Source organism: Bufo gargarizans, chromosome 4, assembly GCF_014858855.1.
Source record: "Bufo gargarizans isolate SCDJY-AF-19 chromosome 4, ASM1485885v1, whole genome shotgun sequence".
In the NCBI taxonomy this organism is placed as follows: Eukaryota; Metazoa; Chordata; class Amphibia; order Anura; family Bufonidae; genus Bufo; species Bufo gargarizans.
Genome location: NC_058083.1, coordinates 96,013,827 through 96,032,398, shown reverse-complemented (window position 1 = coordinate 96,032,398; position 18,572 = coordinate 96,013,827). Strand labels below are relative to the sequence as shown.

At 43.7% G+C, this 18,572-nt stretch overlaps 1 protein-coding gene across 11 annotated transcripts in view; it reads left to right on the top strand.

The window, feature by feature from the left end:
• The window catches only part of LOC122936250 (saxiphilin-like), a 189,568-nt gene that overhangs the window by 62,378 nt on the left and 108,618 nt on the right, over nt 1-18,572 (top strand). For 2 of the 11 annotated variants that reach the window (XM_044292361.1, XM_044292355.1), the window contains 5 exons: nt 2,080-2,304; nt 3,895-4,110; nt 13,963-14,184; nt 15,337-15,552; nt 16,843-17,067. In XM_044292361.1, coding sequence (XP_044148296.1) covers nt 2,080-2,304; nt 3,895-4,110; nt 13,963-14,184; nt 15,337-15,552; nt 16,843-17,067 — 1,104 coding nt within the window. Of the gene's footprint in view, nt 1-2,079; nt 2,305-3,894; nt 4,111-13,962; nt 14,185-15,327; nt 15,553-16,842; nt 17,068-18,572 lie in introns of all 11 variants that reach the window. The other 9 variants (XM_044292356.1, XM_044292362.1, XM_044292358.1 and 6 more) reach the window with 9 other exon arrangements.

The window sequence follows — 18,572 nt, the reverse complement described above, 5'->3', positions numbered from 1 at the left end:
AATGGGTTAAAATGGAAAATTAGGCAAAAAAATGAAATTCTCAAATTTAATCCCCATTTGCCAATAACTCTTGTGCAACACCTAAAGGGTTAACGAAGTTTGTAAAATCAGTTTTGAATACCTTGAGGGGTGTAGTTTATAGAATGGGGTCATTTTTGGGTGGTTTCTATTATGTAAGCCTCGCAAAGTGACTTCAGAGCTGTAGTGGTCCCTAAAAATTGGGTTTTTGTAAATTTCTGAAAAATTTCAATATTTGCTTCTAAAGTTCTAAACCCTGTAACATCCCCAAAAAATCAAATATCATTCCCAAAATAATTCAAACATGAAGTAGACATATGGGGAATGTAAAGTCATCACAATTTTGGGGGGTATTACTATGCATTACAGAAAGAGAAACTGAAACTTTGAAATTTGCAAATTTTTCAAAATTTTGAGTAAATTAGGTATTTTTTTATGCAAAAAAAAAAAATTTTGACTTCATTTTACCAGTGTCATGAAGTACAATATGTGACAAAAAAACTATCTCAGAATGGCCTGGATAAGTCAAAGCATTTTAAAGTTATGAGCACTTAAAGTGACACTGGTCAGATACGCAAAAAATGGCCAAGTCCTTAAGGTGAAATAGGGCTGAGTCCTTAAGGGGTTAAATTCATAATATCCATTTCTATCTTTAATGATATCTATAGCCCAATTTTCAGTTCCTATCCCAATTATTCAATGCCCCCATTTAATATAAATTGAAGCAGGACTTGGCCTTCAGAAAAGCTGCGTCTTTTTCCAGGTCCTTCTGTAGTGCACTTAAAGGCAGTGTGGGCAGGAAAATAACACATTCCTCCAAGGGCGAAATATGGTTGAAAAAAAGCATAAGAGCTGCTGAAAACCCTTCAAAGAATACCAGAAATGTCTTAGGGATAGAAACCCCTATTGGAAGAGTTTGTACCTTAATGTGATGAAAAAGGTACCACAGAATCTACCATTCACAGTAGGTCATATCTACTCCATAATGACCTTTGCACACATCACTCCCTTTCCAATAGAAGTCAATAAGTCCCTTCCTGCTCATTGTGTCTATGGCCAATGGTGGCCGCTGTGATGGGGCATTACTACTGTTAGGGCTTTTATGCCCGATTGTAATGAAAAGGCAAGTACAGTCCAAAGCAGTGTCATGGCAGCACCGGTTACTATTGGTGTGCTAACGGAAATGGTAAAGAGAGTTCTGGTTCAGAGACTCCACATGGACAACAGGATCCAACATGTGTAGCTTCTGGGAAGATTGTACTTTACCCTGACTTACTCCTCTACCCCCCTGCATATACACTATTACCGGTAGTTATAAGTGTTAAAAAATACCACTACAAAAATATTACATAAAATGATTTGTCGCTAGTAAGACATTGTCTAGCTTTGGTTGTTGCATTTTAAAGTAATAAAGAAGGAGGCAGTCACTAGTTTTGGATCCCTCTTTATAACAAAGGAAAAAGTTGGGGCTTAGGCTACTTTAACACCTGCGTTAGGTGCGGATCCGTCTGGTATCTGCACAGACGGATCCGCACCTATAATGAAAACACTTGTATCCGTTCAGAATGCATCCGTTTGCATTACCGTTTTTGTTCATGATAATGCAAAGGGACCCGTTTTGACTTACACTGAAAGTCAATGGGAGGCGGATCCATTTGAAATTGCACCATATTGTGTCAGTGAAAACGGATCCGTCCCCATTAACTTACAGTGTAAGTCAGGACGGATCCGTTTGGTTCAGTTTCATCAGATGGACATCAAAACGCTGCAAGCAGCGTTTTGGTGTCCGCCTCCAGAGCGGAATGGAGACTGATCAGAGGCAAACTGATGCATTGTGAACGGATCCTTATCCATTCAGAATGCATTGGGGCAAAACTGATCCGTTTTGGGTTGCTTGTGAGATCCCTGAAACTGATCTAACAAGCTGACCCAGAAACGCCAGTGTGAAAGTAGCCTTAAGAGGCTTCTGTAGATTGAAGAATATGCCATTAAATCAGTGGATGGACTACATACCAGTTCTACATCATTCACACATGATTATTATTTGTTTTTCTACATTAGTCTTATCAGCTGAAACATCCTGCATAAAAGAACGACAGAAAGTGCTCGGTGCAGCGACACCAATATTAGGAGCGTTTGTACCGGATTGTGATGAAAAAGGAGAATACAGACCAAAGCAGTGTCATGGCAGCACCGGGCACTGTTGGTGTGTTTCCAAAGATGGTAAAGAGATACAGGGTACAAGAGCCGGACCTGGGCAGACACCCCCTACATGCGAGGACACAGGTGAGAAACTATAGTCAATAAGGACTGTATAATTCTTTACTTCCCATGTGGAGATGATGTAAGGAAACTGAACACTTGTTGTGGGTTCTGCCATAAATTACAACTAAAGCAGAGGGCTCCAAGTTACAACAGGAGACCTTGTTATCAGCTTGTCATAAGGGATACTAAGGCCCCTGTCAGATGAACGGGTGTCACGCTGCGGACTCGCAGCGCAGGATTAGGCCTGAACTCCCAGCACTGCCGGGGTCACATAGCATTATATTGATTTATGATCCTATGTAACCCTTACAGTTTTGAAATGTATTAGATAACACTGGCATAATGCTGGCATAATGCAGTACATTCCAGACATCTAACACTGGGTTCACACCTGAGCGTTTTACAGCACGTTCCTACACGCTGTAAAACGCTCAACAAGGAGAAACCAATGCTTCCCTATGGGAATGGTTCACACTTGGGAGTTTTACAGCGCGTACGATCGTGCTGTAAAACGCCCGACCCCCCAAGAAATACATGAGCTTCTTTGGGGCGTCTTGTCGCGCGTTCCCGTACATAGACTTTCGGGAACGCGCGACAATGGGCGTTTGCTTGTCTCTGTATGCGCGATTGTAAACGCCGGTACAATCGCGCATACAGAGCGCTCCTTTCAGAACTCTCAGGTGTGAACCCAGCCTAAGGGTTACGTAAATCAATACAATGCTATGTGACCCCAGCAGTTCAGGCCAGGTGCTGGGCTCTGAGTCCTCAGCGTGACACTCGCTCGTCTGAAAGTGGCTTAATAACAAAAAAACTTCCAGAGCAGACATCCCCTAAGCAGGAGTCCAAGGAAAAATAATAGCATTATTCTTTAGAAGAAACCTAGGGCCTTATTTTCATAACATTCATTTCACGAAGTGATGTCAACAATACCAAACAAGGACACTAGTGGCCCTGTCACAGAGGGTGGCAACAGCTAGAGGAGTCAACATAGTGGTCCCGTCACAGAGTGGGGAGGTGGGGGAGGGAGAGCAATGGCAGTGACAGCACAAGATAGTGGCAGTAGGAGAACATGGCAGTAGATGTGTGGCATCAGGCAGGTGGCAGCATCAGAATAGTGGCTGAAGCAGGTGGCCAGAAGAAAAGGGTGTTTTTTCAAAATGTTTTGGGGTGGCAGCCAGAATGATCTAGTCTGATGCATCAGGCTCGGCCATGTGGAAATCCTGGCTGATCCACACCAAGGTTAGTCTCTCAACATTTTGGGTGGAAAGGCGAGTTTTCTTTGGGTAACTATGCCCCCCACTCTGATGCCACACTACTGGCTGGGCAAACTTGTCCAGATGCAGCCACAAATTAAGTTTGGCTGCCCAGTAGTCCAGGGGATCTTGGATCTGGGGTGGCAGGGTGCAGTCCAAGTATTCCACCACCTAGCTTTAGTTGTGATTGCATTTCTAAAGTGATGAAGAAGGAGGCAGTCACTGGTTTTGGATCCCTCTTTACAACAAAGGAGAAAGTTGGGGCTAAAGCGGCTTCTGCAGATTGAAGAATATGCAATTAAATAGTGGATGGACTACATACCAGTTTACATTATTCACACATGATTATTATTATCAGCTGAAACATCCTGCATAAAAGAACGACAGAAAGTGCTCGGTGCAGCGAAACCAATATTAGGAGCGTTTGTACCTGATTGTGATGAAAAAGGAGAATACAGACCAAAGCAGTGTCATGGCAGCACCGGGCACTGTTGGTGTGTTTCCAAAGATGGTAAAGAGATACAGGGTACAAGAGCTGCACCTAGGCAGTCACCCCCTACATGTGAGATTCCAGGTGAGAAACTGTAGTCAAAGAGGACTGTGTAATTCTTCCTTTCCCATGTGGAGATGATGTAAGGAAACTGAACAGTTGGCGAGGGTTCTGCCATAAATTACAACTAAAGCAGAGGGTTTCAACAACAGGAGACCTTGTTATCAGATTGTCATTAGGGATACTAAGGCCCCTTTCAGATGAGCGGGTGTCACACTGCAGACGAGCAGCACAGCACCTGGCATTAACTTCCAGCACTGCCGGTGTCACATTTATGATTAGAGTTGAGCGGACACCTGGATGTTCGGATTCTACGGGTTCGGACGAACTTCACAAAAAAGTTAGAGTTCGGGACCTGAACTTGACCCGAACTTGACCCCGAACCTGAACCCCATTGAAGTCAATGGGGACCCGGACTTTGGAGCACTAAAATGGCTGTAAAATTGTTATGGAAAGGGCTAGAGGGCTGCAAATAGCATCAACATGTGGTTAAGAGCATGGCAAGTGCTCTGCAAACAAATGTGGATAGGGAAATTACTTTAAATAACATAACATACGTAAAAATAAAAAATAATAATCTTGATCTAGGCGGACGAGGTCCATATGGAGTAGGAGGTTGAGGAGGCAGTGGATGTGGCGGTGTAGGTGGAAGCGGCAGTGGAGGAGGAGGAGGTAGCCTACACTGCTTTTTGGTTTTAAATTTATTTTAATTTTTTAAAATTAGGGTACACCCCAAAACATTGGGAAATATAACCTGTGGTAACCCCCTCCAGTCATGCTAAACACACGTTCAGACAATACACTGGCTGCAGGGCAGGCCAGCACCTCCAAGGCGTAAAGGGCAAGCTCAGGCCATGTGCCCAATTTGGAGACCCAGAAGTTGCAGGGGGCAGACCCATCAGTCAGTTCGTGTAGGCGTGTGCAAACATACTCTTAAGATGCCCTGTTATTGGAATGATTAATAAAAAATTATAGGGAATTATTTTGGATTTGAAAGCATTAGACAGGTGATGCCCTGCTGCCGCTTTGCTGACTATAGATAACTTCTGCCCGATCACACATCCCCCTGATGTCCACGATCCATTTGGATATCTTCTCTATCAACTTTCGATGTTCTTTTCTTTGCCTACCATGTTGATCACGGTTATTGTCGAATCAGGGTTCCACGTCGGAGAGGGAGCGTAAGAAAGGGAGACCACATCCAAGGGAGGTCAAGGGCTGTAATGTGATCCAGCTGAAAATGTGGTACAAGTTATTAAAGCAGAAGGATCGAATGAAAGAGCCAATTAAGGACGAATTTAACAAATATAATATCCTGTCACCTATGCAGAGCAGGGGGTTTTCATCACCAGAAATGGGTTAATGTCACCCACCAATGGAACAGATGATTTTTTTTACATTTCGGTCCCTGTCACCTCTGCAGAGCAGGGGTTTATTCACTGCAAAAATAGTAAAATGTCACCCAAGAATGTAACAGAAAAATTTGTGAAATTTATTAGCCTGTCTACTGGGTAGAGCAGGGGTATATCACAGCCAAAAATTTGTGAATTTCACCCGAATATGTAACAGACAAATTAATGTGTTTTTTTTTTACCTGTCTGCTAGGTACAGCCGGGGTATATCACACCCAAAAATTGGTGAATTACACCCGAATATGTAACCGACAAATTAGTGAAATGTTACCTGTCTACTAGATAGAGCAGGGGTATATCACACCCAAAAATTTGTGAATTTCACCAGAAAATGTTACAGACAAATTAGTGAAATGTTTTTATCTGTCTACTAGGTTCAGCGGGGGTATATCACAGCCAAAAAGTGGGGAATTTCACCCAAATATCTAACAGACAAATTAGTGAAATGTTACCTGTCCACTAGGTAGAGCATGGGTATATCACACCCAAAAATTGGTGAATTTCACCCGAAAATGTAACAGACAAATTAGTGAAATGTTTTTACCTGTCTACTAGGTACAGCCGGGGTATATCACACCCAAAAAAAATTGGTGAATTGCACGCAAAAAATTAACAGACAAATTAGTGAAATTACATAAAATAAAATACGTACAAATAAAAAAAAATTTGATTTATGAGGTGGAGGTCCATATGGAGTAGGAGTTTGAGGAGGCGGTGGATGTAGTGGTGTAGGTGGAAGCGGCGGTGAAGGAGGACGAGGTAGCCAACGCTGGTTTTTGTTTTTAATTTTTAATTTTTTTTATTAGGGTACACTCCAAAAGAGTGTGAAATTTCCAAAATACAACAATGAGCAATTGCGCTGTAGTATAACAATGGCTGGTTAAGGCTGGTATACATGTCTATTTTGCACAAGGTACGGGCAAGTCCAGTGGGATCCATGCATGGTTCATTTTGATGAACGTGAGCTTGTCCACAATGGCTATGGACAGGCGGCTGCGCTTGTCTGTGATGATGCCCCCTGCCGTGCTAAACACACGTTCAGACATTACACTGGCTGCAGGGCAGGCCAGCACTTCCAAGGCGTAAAGGGCAGGCTCAGGCCATGTGCCCAATTTGGAGACCCAGAAGTTGAAGGGGGAAAACCCGTCATTCAGTACGTGTAGGCGTGTACACACATACTGCTCCACCATGTTGGTGAAATGCTGCCTCCTGCTGAGATGTTCCATATCAGCTGGTGGTGCTGGTTGTTGTGGTGTGCTGACAAAGCTTTTCCACATTTCGGCCATGCTAACCCTGCCTTCTGAGGTGCTGGTGGTGCCCCAGCTGTGTTGGCAACCTCTTCCTCCTCCTCTGTCTTCGCTCTGTGCTTCCACTGTGCCCCAGCTGTCAGGTGGAAATGCCACCAGCAGTGTGTCTACCAGCGTGTGCTCTTACGATTACGCTCCAGTGACGGAATTAAGGACGGTACATTGTCCTTGTAATGGGGATCCAGCAGCGTGGCCACCCAGTAATCAGCACAAGTTAGAATGTTGGCAACTCGGCGGTCATTGCAGAGACACTGCAGCAAGTAATCGCTCATGTGTGCCAGGCTGCCCAGAGGTAACGAAAAGCTGTCCTCTGTGGGAGGTGTATCGTCTGTGTCCTCTGTATCCCACCAGCATGCACCAGTGATGGCCATGAGCTGTTTTGGGTGCCACCCTGCTGTGAACACGGTTCCTCCTCCTCCATCTCCTCCTCCTCATACTCCACCTCGTCATCCTCCAGAACTGTGCCCTGGCTGGACAATTGTGTACCTGGCATTTATGGGTGCAGGAACCCACCCTCAGAGCCACTTGGGCAAGACTGGCCAGAAACCCTATGAAATGATCCCTCTTCCTCATCCTCCTGTGCCACATCCTCTTCTATCATCGCCAGAAGCGTTTTTTCAAGGAGGCATAGAAGTGGAATAGTAACGCTGAGAACAGCGTTATTGGCACTGGCCATGTTGGTGGAGTACTTGAAACAGCACAACAAGGAACACAAGTCTCGCATGGAGGCCCAGTCATTGGTGGTGAAGCGGTGCTGTTCCGCAGAGCGACTCACCCGTGCGTGCTGCAGCTGAAACTCCACTATCGCCTGCTGCTTGCACAATCTGGCCAACATGTGCAAGGTGGAGTTCCACCTTGTGGGCACGTTGCATATGAGACAGTGGAGCTGGAAGGCCGAAGTTACGCTGCACGCTGACAGGCGAGCAGCAGCAGGGTGAGAACGCCAAAAGCGCGCACAGACGGCCCACACTTTATGCAGCAGCTCTGACATATCGGGGTAATTTTTAAGGAACCTCTGCAGCGCCAAATTCAGCACATGCGCCAGGCAAGGGATGTGTGTGAAACCGGCTAGTCCCAGAGCTGCTACGAGATTTCGCCCATTATCGCACACCACCAGGCCGGGCTTGAGGCTTACTGGCACCAACCACTCATCGGTCTGTTGTTCAAGACCCGTCCACAGCTCTGCGCGGTGTGGGGTTTGTCCCCTAAACAGATACGTTTTAAAACTGCCTGCTGTCGTTTACCCCTGGCTGTGCTGAAGTTAGTGGTGAAGGTGTTACGCTGACCGGATGAGGAGGCGGTAGAGGATGAGGAAGCGGAGTAGGAGCAGGAAGCAACAGGAGGCAAACTGAAGTGCCCTGCAATCCTCGGTGGTGGAAGGACATGCGCCAAACTGCTATCCGTCTCAGGCCCAGTCGCAACTGCATTTACTCAGTGTGCTGTTATGGAGATATAATGTCCCTGACCTTGCCTACTGGTCCACGTATCCGTAGTTAGGTGGACCTTGCCACAGATGGCGTTGGCAGGGAAAAACCTGATTTTGTCCCCTACTTGGTTGTGCAGGGAAGGGATGGCACGCCTGGAAAAGTAGTGGCGGCTGGGCACGACGTACTGTGGGACAGTCACCAAGATAAGGCTTTTAAAACTCTCCGTCTCCACCAGATGGAATGACATCATTTCAAAGGACAGTAATTTTGAAATGCTGGCATTCAGGGTGAGGGATCGCGTTGGGTAGGGGGGTACTTCCTCTTCCGCTCCAGTGTTTGGGAGATGGAGAGCTGAACGCTTTAGTGGGACATTGTGGAGATGCTTGGTGACCCAGGTGGTGGTTTTGCTGGCAGATCCTCTGTTTGCAGGGTGCCAGGTGGCACTGTCACTCCAGAGGTGGATGAAGAGGCCGAGACTGCAGCAGAAGAGGAAGCAGGAGGAGCCAGAAACCTTTCTTAGTTTTTGAGGTGTCTACTCCACTGCAGCTCGTGCTTTGCACTTAGATACCTGGTCGTGCTCAGGTTGAGAACGTTTATGCCTCGCTTCAGGCTCTGATTGCATAGCATACAAACCACTTTTGTCTTGTCGTCAGCACATTGTCTGATGAACTGCCACGCCAGGGAATGCCTTGGAGCTGGCTTTGGTGTGCTCGGTGGGCAGTAGCAGGCGTAATGTCTAGGGGATGGCTGCTCCGCTTTTGCACCCTGCTCCCTCTTCTGCTGTGCTGGTGGCTCTGTGCGACCACCGCCTCTTCCTCTGAACTACACAGGTAACTCGCATGACCTTGATTCCATGTGGGGTCGAGGACCTCATCGTCCTCCACATAATCTTCCTCCCAGTCTTCACCCCTGCCCTCCTTGTCGGTCTGCACACTTTCGAAAGCCACAGCAGTTGGCACCTGTGTTTCGTCACCATCCGAGACGTGCTGCGATGGTCCTCCCATGTACTCATCTTGAAACATAAGTGGTTGGGCATCGGTGCACTCAATCTCTTCCACTTCTGGGGCAGGGCTATGTGGATGGCCCTGGGAAACCCTGCTAACAGAGTCATCAAAAAGCAGAAGAGACTGCTGCATGACTTGGGGCTCAGACTGCTTGGCTGATTTGCAAGGGCGTGAGGTGAAAGACTGATGGACATCGGCTGCAGGTGCCAACTCTGATCTTTCATCAGGAGACTGGGTGGGAGACAATGTGAAGGAACTGGAGGCACTGTCAGCAACCCAATCTACTATCGCCTGTACTTGTTCTGGCCTCACCATTCGTAGAGCCGCATTAGCCCTGACCAAATACCGCTGAAGGTTCTGTCGCCTACTCGCACCTGAGGAAGGTGTTTCACTTGTGCGTGTAGCTGGCACAGATTGACCACGTCCTCTCCCTGCAACAGGAGCTGCACAGCAGCACCACGACTGGGGCCAAGTCCCTTATTTGACGCTCTCCTCTTGTTTCTCAAATTTAGGATCTTGCCCAGAATAGAACAACAGTATCTAACGTGTGTATCTCACAATGACAGGTGCAGCAAAGGCTTCAAAATTTAGTTTTTTGCCCTAAATGGGTGTTTTTTTAATAGCAGAATAAAACCAGAGTAGCTAAAGTGTGTATCTCACACGTACAGATGCAGACAAGGCCGTAAATTAAGATTTTTGCCCAAATGGGGTGTTTTTTTAATACCAGAATAGCACAGCAGTATATAAAGGGTGTATCTCACAATGAGAGATGCAGCAAAGGCTGCAAAATTAAGATTTTTGCCTAAAATGGGTGTTTTTTAAAATACCAGAATAGCACATTGGTATCTAAAGCGTGTATCTCACACTGACAGATGCAGACAAGGCCGCAAATTAAGTATTTTTCCCAAAATGAGTGTTTTTAAAAACCCAGAAATTTATTGAAATATTTCAAGCTTGTTTTAACAATAATAGATGCAGCAAAGGCTGCAATATTAAGTACTTTTCCCCCCAATTTTTTTTTTAGAACAGAATATGACAACAGTATATAACGCTTGAATTTCACATGTACAGAAGCAGACAAGGCCGCAAATTAAGAATTTTGCCCAAAATCTGTGTTTTTTTTTTATACCAGATTAGCACAGCAGTAAGTAAAGCATGTATCTCACACTGAAAAATGCAGACAAGGCCGAAAATTAAGTATTTTTCTCAAAATGGGTGTTTTTTCAATAACAGAATAGCACAGCAGTATATAACACTTGAATTTCACACGTACAGATGCAGCAAGGGCTGTAAAACCCAGAAAATTATTGCTGGATTTCTAGCTTAAATTGCAGACTGACTAATGCGGCAGAGGCCCCAGATGGAGGGTATTGCCAAAAATTGGTGTTTTTTAAAACCCAGTAAATTATTGAAGTATTCCAAGCTTGTTTTAACAATAACAGATGCTGCAAAGGCTGCAATATTAAGTATTTTTCCCAAAAAAGGTGTTTTTTTAATACCAGAATATGATAGCAGTATATAACGCTTGAATCTTACACTGACAGCTGCAGACAAGGCTGCAAATTAAGAATTTTGCCCAAAATGGGTGTTTTTTTATTAACAGAGTAGCACTGCAGTATCTAAAGTGTGTATTTCATAATAAAAAATTATCTGATTTAAAAAAAAAAGTGTGTATTTCACACTGACAGATGCAGATAAGACTGCTAATTAAATATTTTGCCCAAAATGGGTGTTTTTTAAAACCCAGAAAATTATAGCTGTATTAATAGCTTAAATTGCACACTGACTAATACGGCAGAGGCCCCAGATGTAATATATTGCCAAAAATGGGTGTTTTTTAAAACCCAGAAAATTATTGAAGTATTTCAAGTTTGTTTTAACAATAACAGATGCAGCAAAGGCTGCAATATTAAGCACTTTGCCCATAAAGGGTGTTTTTTTTATAACAGAATATGACAGCAGTATATAACGCTTGAATTTCACACTGATAGATACACAGAATAGCACAGCAGTATCTGAAGCGTGTATCTCACACTGACAGATGCAGACAAGGCCGCAAATTAAGTATTTTGCTACAAATGGGTGTATTTTGAAACCAAGAAAATTATAGCTGTATATCTAGCTTAAATTGCACACTGACTAATGCGGCAAAGGCCCCAGATGGAGGGTATTGCCAAAAATTGGTGTTTTTTAAAACCCAGAAAATTATTGAAGTATTTCAAGCTTGTTTTAACAATAAGAGATGCAGCAAAAGCTGCAATAATAAGTACTTTGCCCAAAAAGAGGGATTTTTTAATAACAGAATATGACAGCAGTATATAAAGCTTGAATTTCACACTGACAGCTGCAGACAAGGCTGCAAATTAAGTATTTTGCCCAAAAAGAATGTTTTTTTAATACCAGAATATGATAGCAGTATATAATGCTTGAATTTCAAACTGACGGATGCAGACAAGGCCGCAAATTAAGAATTTTGCCCAAAATGGGTGTTTTTTTTATTAACAGAGTAGCACAGCAGTATCTAAAGCGTGTATCTCACACTGACAGATGCAGGCAAGGCCGCAAATTAAGTATTTTGCCCAAAATGGGTGTTTTTTAAAACTCATAAAATTATTGAAGTATTTCAAGTTTGTTTTAACAATAACAGATGCAGCAAAGGCTGCAATATTAAGTACTTTTCCCAAAAAGGGTGATTTTTTAATACCAGAATATGACAGCAGTATATAACGCTTAAATTTCACACGTACAGATGCAGACAAGGCCGCAAATTATGGAGGGTATTGCCAAAAATGGGTGTTTTTTAAAACCCAGAAAATTATTGAAATATTTCAAGCTTATTTTAGCAATAAGAGATGCAGCAAAGCCTGCAATATTAAGTACTTTGCCCAAAATGTTTTTTTTTTTTTACTAACCGAATATGACAGCAGCATATAACGCTTGAATTTCACACGTACAGATGCAGCAAGGGCTGTAAAATGTTGTATTTTGCCCAAAAAGGGTGTTTTTTAAAACCCTGAAAATTATTGCTGTATTTCTAGCTTAAATTGCACACTGACAAATGCTGCAAAGGCACCAGATATAAGATATTGCCAAAAATGGGTGTTTTTTTTAAACCCAGATTATTATTGCAGTATTTCAAGCTTGGATTTGAATGTCACAAAAGCACATATGCTGCGCTGGTGCACTGAGCTTGCATAAAATGGCCGCCACCGCGTACCTAACTAACAGACGGATAAAAGTTTTTTTTCTCTGTCACTGGGCTCAAGGCAGGGTAAAAAGATTGTGCACTGCACCCACAAAACTAAATGCACTTCTGAATAAATATTCTTTCCTATTCACTCCCTCACAGCAGCAACATCCTCTCCCTACACTAGTAACAGCAGAGTGACGTGCGGCGCTACGTGACTCCAGCTTATATAGATGCTGGGTCACATGCTGCACTGGCCAATCACAGCCATGCCATTAGTAGGGATGTCTGTGATGGATACTAAGGGCACAGAGTTAAACGCTTGTTGATTAGCTGCTCTGCAGCCTTTCAAAAAGCGCCAATAAATCGCCGAACACAGAACCCGAACCCAAACTTTTACTGAAATGTTTGGGTTCGGGTCCAGGGTTCAAAAATTCTAAAGTTTGGTACAAACCTGAACTTTACAGTTCGGGTTCGCTCAACCCTATTTATGATCCCATGTAACCCTTACAGTTCTGGAATGTATTGGATAACACTGACATAATGCCGGCATAATGCAGTACATTCCAGATCTCTAAGGTTACATAGCATTATAAATCATTATGATGCTTTGTGACCCCGGCAGTGCTCGGAGTTCAGGCCGGGTGCTGGGCTGTGATTCTGCAGCGTGACACCCGCTCGTCTGAAAGCGACTTAATAACAAAAAAACTTCCAGAGCAGACATCCCCTAAGTAGGAGTCCAAGGAAAAATAAGAACATTATTCTTTAAAAGAAACCTAGGCCTTTATTTTCATAAAATCCATTTCACGAAGTGATGGAAAACCACACAAGGACACTAGTGGCCTTGTCAAAGAGGGTGACAACAGCTAAAGGAGTTAACACAGTGGTCCCGTCACAGAGTGGGGAGGTGGGAGGCAACAGCAATGGCAGTGACAGCACAAGATAGTGGCAGTAGGAGAACATGGCAACAGGTGTGTGGCATCAGGCAGGTGGAAGCATCAGAATAGTGGCTGAAGCAGGTGGCCAGAAGAAAAGGGTCTTTTTTCACAATGTTTTGGTGTGGCACCCAGAATGATCTAGTCTGATGCATCAGGCACTGGCATGTGGAAATCCTGGCTGATCCACACCTAATTCATCTTTACAGAGGTTAGTTTGTCAACATTTTGGGTGGAAAGGCGAGTTCTCTTTGGGGTAACTATGCCCCCCACTCTGATGCCACACTACTGGCTGAGCAGGAAAGCTTGTCCAGGGCAAATTGGCCACAAATCAAGTTTGGCTGCCCAGTAGTCCAGGGGATCTTGGATCTGGGATGGCAGGGTGCAGTCCAAGTATTCCACAACCTAGCTTTAGTTGTGATTGCATTTTAAAGTAATGAAGAAGGAGGCAGTTACTAGTTTTGGATCCCTCTTTACAACAAAGGAGAAAGTTGAGGTTAAAGCGGCTTCTACACATTGAAAAATATGCAATTAAATCAGTGGATGGACTACATAATAGTTCTACATTATTCACACATGATTATTATTAGTTTTTCTACATTAGTCTTATCAGCTGAAACATCCTGCATAAAAGAACAACAGAAAGTTCGTGCAGGGAAACCAATATTAGGAGCGTTTGTACCGGATTGTGATGAAAAAGGAGACTACAGACCAAAGCAGTGTCATGGCAGCACCGGGCACTGTTGGTGTGTTTCCAAAGATGGTAAAGAGATACAGGGTACAAGAGCTGCATGTGGGCAGTCACCTCCTACATGTGAGATTCCAGGTGAGAAACTGTAGTCAAAGAGGACTGTGTAATTCTTTACTTCCCATCTGAAGATGATGTAAGGAAACGGAACGCTTGTTGTGAGGTTCTGCCATAAAATACAACTAAAACAGAGGGCTCCAACAACAGGAGACTCGCAGCACAGCATCTGGCCTTAACTCCCAGCACTGCCGGGGTCACATAGCATTATATTGATTTATGATCCTATGTAAACCTTACAGTTATGGAATGTATTAGATAACACCGACATAATGAGGGCATAATGTAGTACATTCCAGACCTCTAAGGGTTACATAGCATCATAAATCAATATGATGCAATGTGACCCCAGCAGTGCTGGGAATTCAGGCTGGGTGCTGGGCTGCGAGACCACAGCGTGACACCCGCTCGTCTGAAAGCGGCTTAATAACAAAAAAACTTACAGAGCAGACATGCACTAAGTAGAAGTCCAAGGAAAAACAAAAACATTATTCTTTAGAAGAAACCTAGGGCCTTATTTTCATAACATCCATTTCACAAATTGATGTCAACAAGAAGAAACAAGGACACTAGTGGCCCTGTCTAAGAGGGTGGCAACAGCTAGAAGAATCAACATAGTGGTCCTGTCACAGAGTGGGGAGGTGAGGGGCAACAGCAGTGGCAGTGACAGCACAAGATAGTGGCAGTAGGTGTGTGGCAACAGGCAGGTGGAAGCAGCAGAATAGTTGCTGAAGCAGGTGGCCAGAAGAAAAAGGTCTTTTTTCACAATGTTTTGGTGTGGCACCCAGAATGATCTAGTCTGATGCATCAGGCACCCCCCACTCTGATGCCACACTACTGGCTGGGCAGGAAAGCTTGTCCAGGGCAAACTTGGCCAGATGCAGCAATAAATCACGTTTGGCTGCCCAATAGTCTAGGGGATCTTGTATCTGGGGTGGCAGGGTGCAGTCCAAGTATTCCACCACCTAGCTTTAGTTGTGGTTGCATTTTAAAGTAATGAAGAAGGAGGCAGTCACTGGTTTTGGATCCCTCTTTACAACAAAGGAGAAAGTTGGGGCTAAAGCGGCTTCTGCAGATTGAAGAATATGCAATTAAATCAGTGGATGGACTACATACCAGTTCTACATCATTCACACGTGATTATTATTAGTTTTTCTACATTTGTCTTATCAGCTGAAACATCCTGCATAAAAGAACGACAGAAAGTGCTCGGTGCAGAGAAACCAATATTAGGAGCGTTTGTACCTGATTGTGATGAAAAAGGAGAATACAGACCAAAGCAGTGTCATGGCAGCACCGGGCACTGTTGGTGTGTTTCCAAAGATGGTAAAGAGATACAGGGTACAAGAGCCGGACCTGGGCAGTCACCCCCTACATGTGAGGACACAGGTGAGAAACTATAATCAAAGAGGACTGTGTAATTCTTTATTTCCCATGTGGAGATGATGTAAGGAAACTGAACGCTTGTTGTGGGTTCTGCCATAAATTACAACTAAAGCAGAGGGCTCCAACAACAGGAGACCTTGTTATCAGATTGTCATTAGGGATACTAAGGCCCCTTTCAGATGAACGGGTGTCACGCTGTGGACTCGCAGCGCAGCACCTGGCATTAACTCCCAGCACTGCCGGGGTCACATAGTAATATATTGATTTATGATCCTATGTAAACCTTACTGTTCTGGAATGTATTGGATAACACTGACATAATGCTGGCATAATGCAGTACATTCCAGACCTCTAAGGGTTGCATAGCATCATAAATCAATATGATGCTATGTGACCCCGGCAGTGCTGTGAGCTCAGGCCGGGTGCTGGGCTGGGAGTCCTCAGCGTGACACCCACTCGTCATCCACTAAGTAGGAGTCCAAGAAAAAATAATAACATTATTCTTTAGAAGAAACCTAGGGCTTTATTTTCATAACATCCATTTCATGAAGTGATGTCAACAAGACCAAACAAGGACACTAGTGGCCCTGTCACAGAGGGTGGCAAGAGCTAGAGGAGTCAACATAGTGGTCCAGTCACAGAGTAAGGAGGTGAGGGGCAACAGCAGTGGCAGTGACAGCACAAGATAGTGGCAGTAGGAGAACATGGCAGCAGGTGTGTGGCATCAGGCTGGTGGCAGCATCAGAATAGTGGCTGAAGCAGGTGGCTAGAAGAAAAGGGTATTTTTTCACAATGTTTTGGTGTGGCACCCAGAATGATCTAGTCTGATGCATCAGGCACTGGCATGTAGAAATCTTGACTGATCCACACCTGATTCATCTTTATAAAAGTTAGTCTTTCAACATTTTGGGTGGAAAAGCGAGTTCTCTTTGGGGTAACTATGCCCCCCACTCTTATGCCACACTACTAGCTGAGCAGGAAAGCTTGTCCTGGGCAAACTTGTCCAGATGCGGCCACAAATCAAGTTCCACTGCCCAGTAGTCCAGGGGATCTTGTATCTGGGGTGACAGGGTGCAGTCCAAGTATTCCACCACCTAGCTTTAGTTGTGGTTGCATTTTAAAGTAATGAAGAAGGAGGCAGTCACTAGTTTTGGATCCCTCTTTACACCAAAGGAGCAAGTTGGGACTAAAGCGGCTTCTGCATATTGAAGAATATGCAATTAAATCAGTGGATGGACTGCATACCAGTTCTACATTATTCACACGTGATTATTATTTATTTTTCTACATTAGTCTTATCAGCTGAAACATCCTGCATAAAAGAACGACAGAAAGTGCTCGGTGCAGCGACACCAATATTAGGAGCGTTTGTACCGGATTGTGATGAAAAAGGAGACTACAGACCAAAGCAGTGTCATGGCAGCACCGGGCACTGTTGGTGTGTTTCCAAAGATGGTAAAGAGATACAGGGTACAAGAGCCGGACCTGGGCAGTCACCCCCTACATGTGAGATTCCAGGTGAGAAACTATAGTCAATAAAGACTGTGTAATTCTTCCTTTCCCATGTCTGGGTGATGTAAGGAAACTGAACAGTTGGTGTGGGTTCTGCCATAAATGACAACTAAAGCAGAGGGCTCCAACAACAGGACACCTTGTGAGCAGCTTGTCATTAGGGACACTAATAACAAAAAAACTTCCAGAGCAGACATCCACTTTAAGTAAGAGTGCAAGGAAAGAAAATTACATTATTCTTTGGAAGAAACTTAGGGCCTTATATTCATAAGATCCATTTCTTCCTTTAATGATATCTATTGCCAAATTTTCACTTTCTATTCCAAATATTTAATGCCCCCATTTTATATAAATTAAACCAGGACTTGGCTTTCAGAAAAGCTGAGTCCTTTTCCAGATCCTTCTGTAGTGCTCTTAAAGGCAGTGTGGGCAGGTAAATAACACAGTCCTCCAGGGCCGAAATATGGTTGAAAAAAAGCAGAAGAGCTGCTGAAAACCCTTCAAGAATACCAGAAATTTCTATAGAAACCTCTACTGGATGAGTTTGTACCACAGTGTGATGAAAAGGATCACTTCACGCCCAGCAATGTCATGGTAGCACTGATCACTTTTAGTGTGTTTATAAAAATAGTGAAGAAATTCATGGTGGGTAACACGTGGAGCTCTAGATAAGAATGGTGAAAAATTTTCTTCAGCTTACATTTAACTTCAGTCGTGAAATGTTCACCATCCCACTGCTTATTTTAACACTACGACAAGTACTAAAGAGAATGTGTCATCAGAAAATGACCTATTATTAAAATCAAACTTTTATGTTAAAGATATTTTTAAATAATTTTTGACAATCAAAAATCCTAAAATCCTGCAATTTTTGCACTGGCCACTAAGTCTAACAATAGGCACGACTTCTTAGTCTAGATGTTTAGTAGTGCTGAGTGAATCGAAGTTTCGCTAGTCCGCTGTGGTAATGAAACAGTTACTCTGCACCAGTATGACAGTATGACAGGCATCACTGTTAGGGTGTGTTCACATCACGTTTTATTCCTCCATTTAATGTATATGTTACAAAAAAAAGGATACAAAAACGCAGCAAACCACGTTCTTGTATCCTGCACAGTTCGGTGTAAAAAAATGTATACATATATTTTTTACAATGGAACTCTATGGTGAACGTGTGCCACTATATAGCATCAGTCTAAGGCATCCATTTAAGCTATACGTTTTTTGTATACGGTAAAAGGATTTGAAAATCATGATGTGAACCGAGCCTTAGAATCAGTTCACACTTCACTTATTTGGTCAGTTATGGGGCCAAAACTGACCAAATAACTGAAATGTAGCAGGGTTAAGACACATGCTTTATGAGACATGTTAGTTAAACTAAATGCAACGAAATGCGTTAAGCAATTGCTTTTCAATTGCTTTTGTTTCAAGATAACGCGATGAGTTAAGAAATTTGAGTTAAGAGTGTGAGTGTTACCCCTGCTACATCTGTATGTGGAATCAGCTGG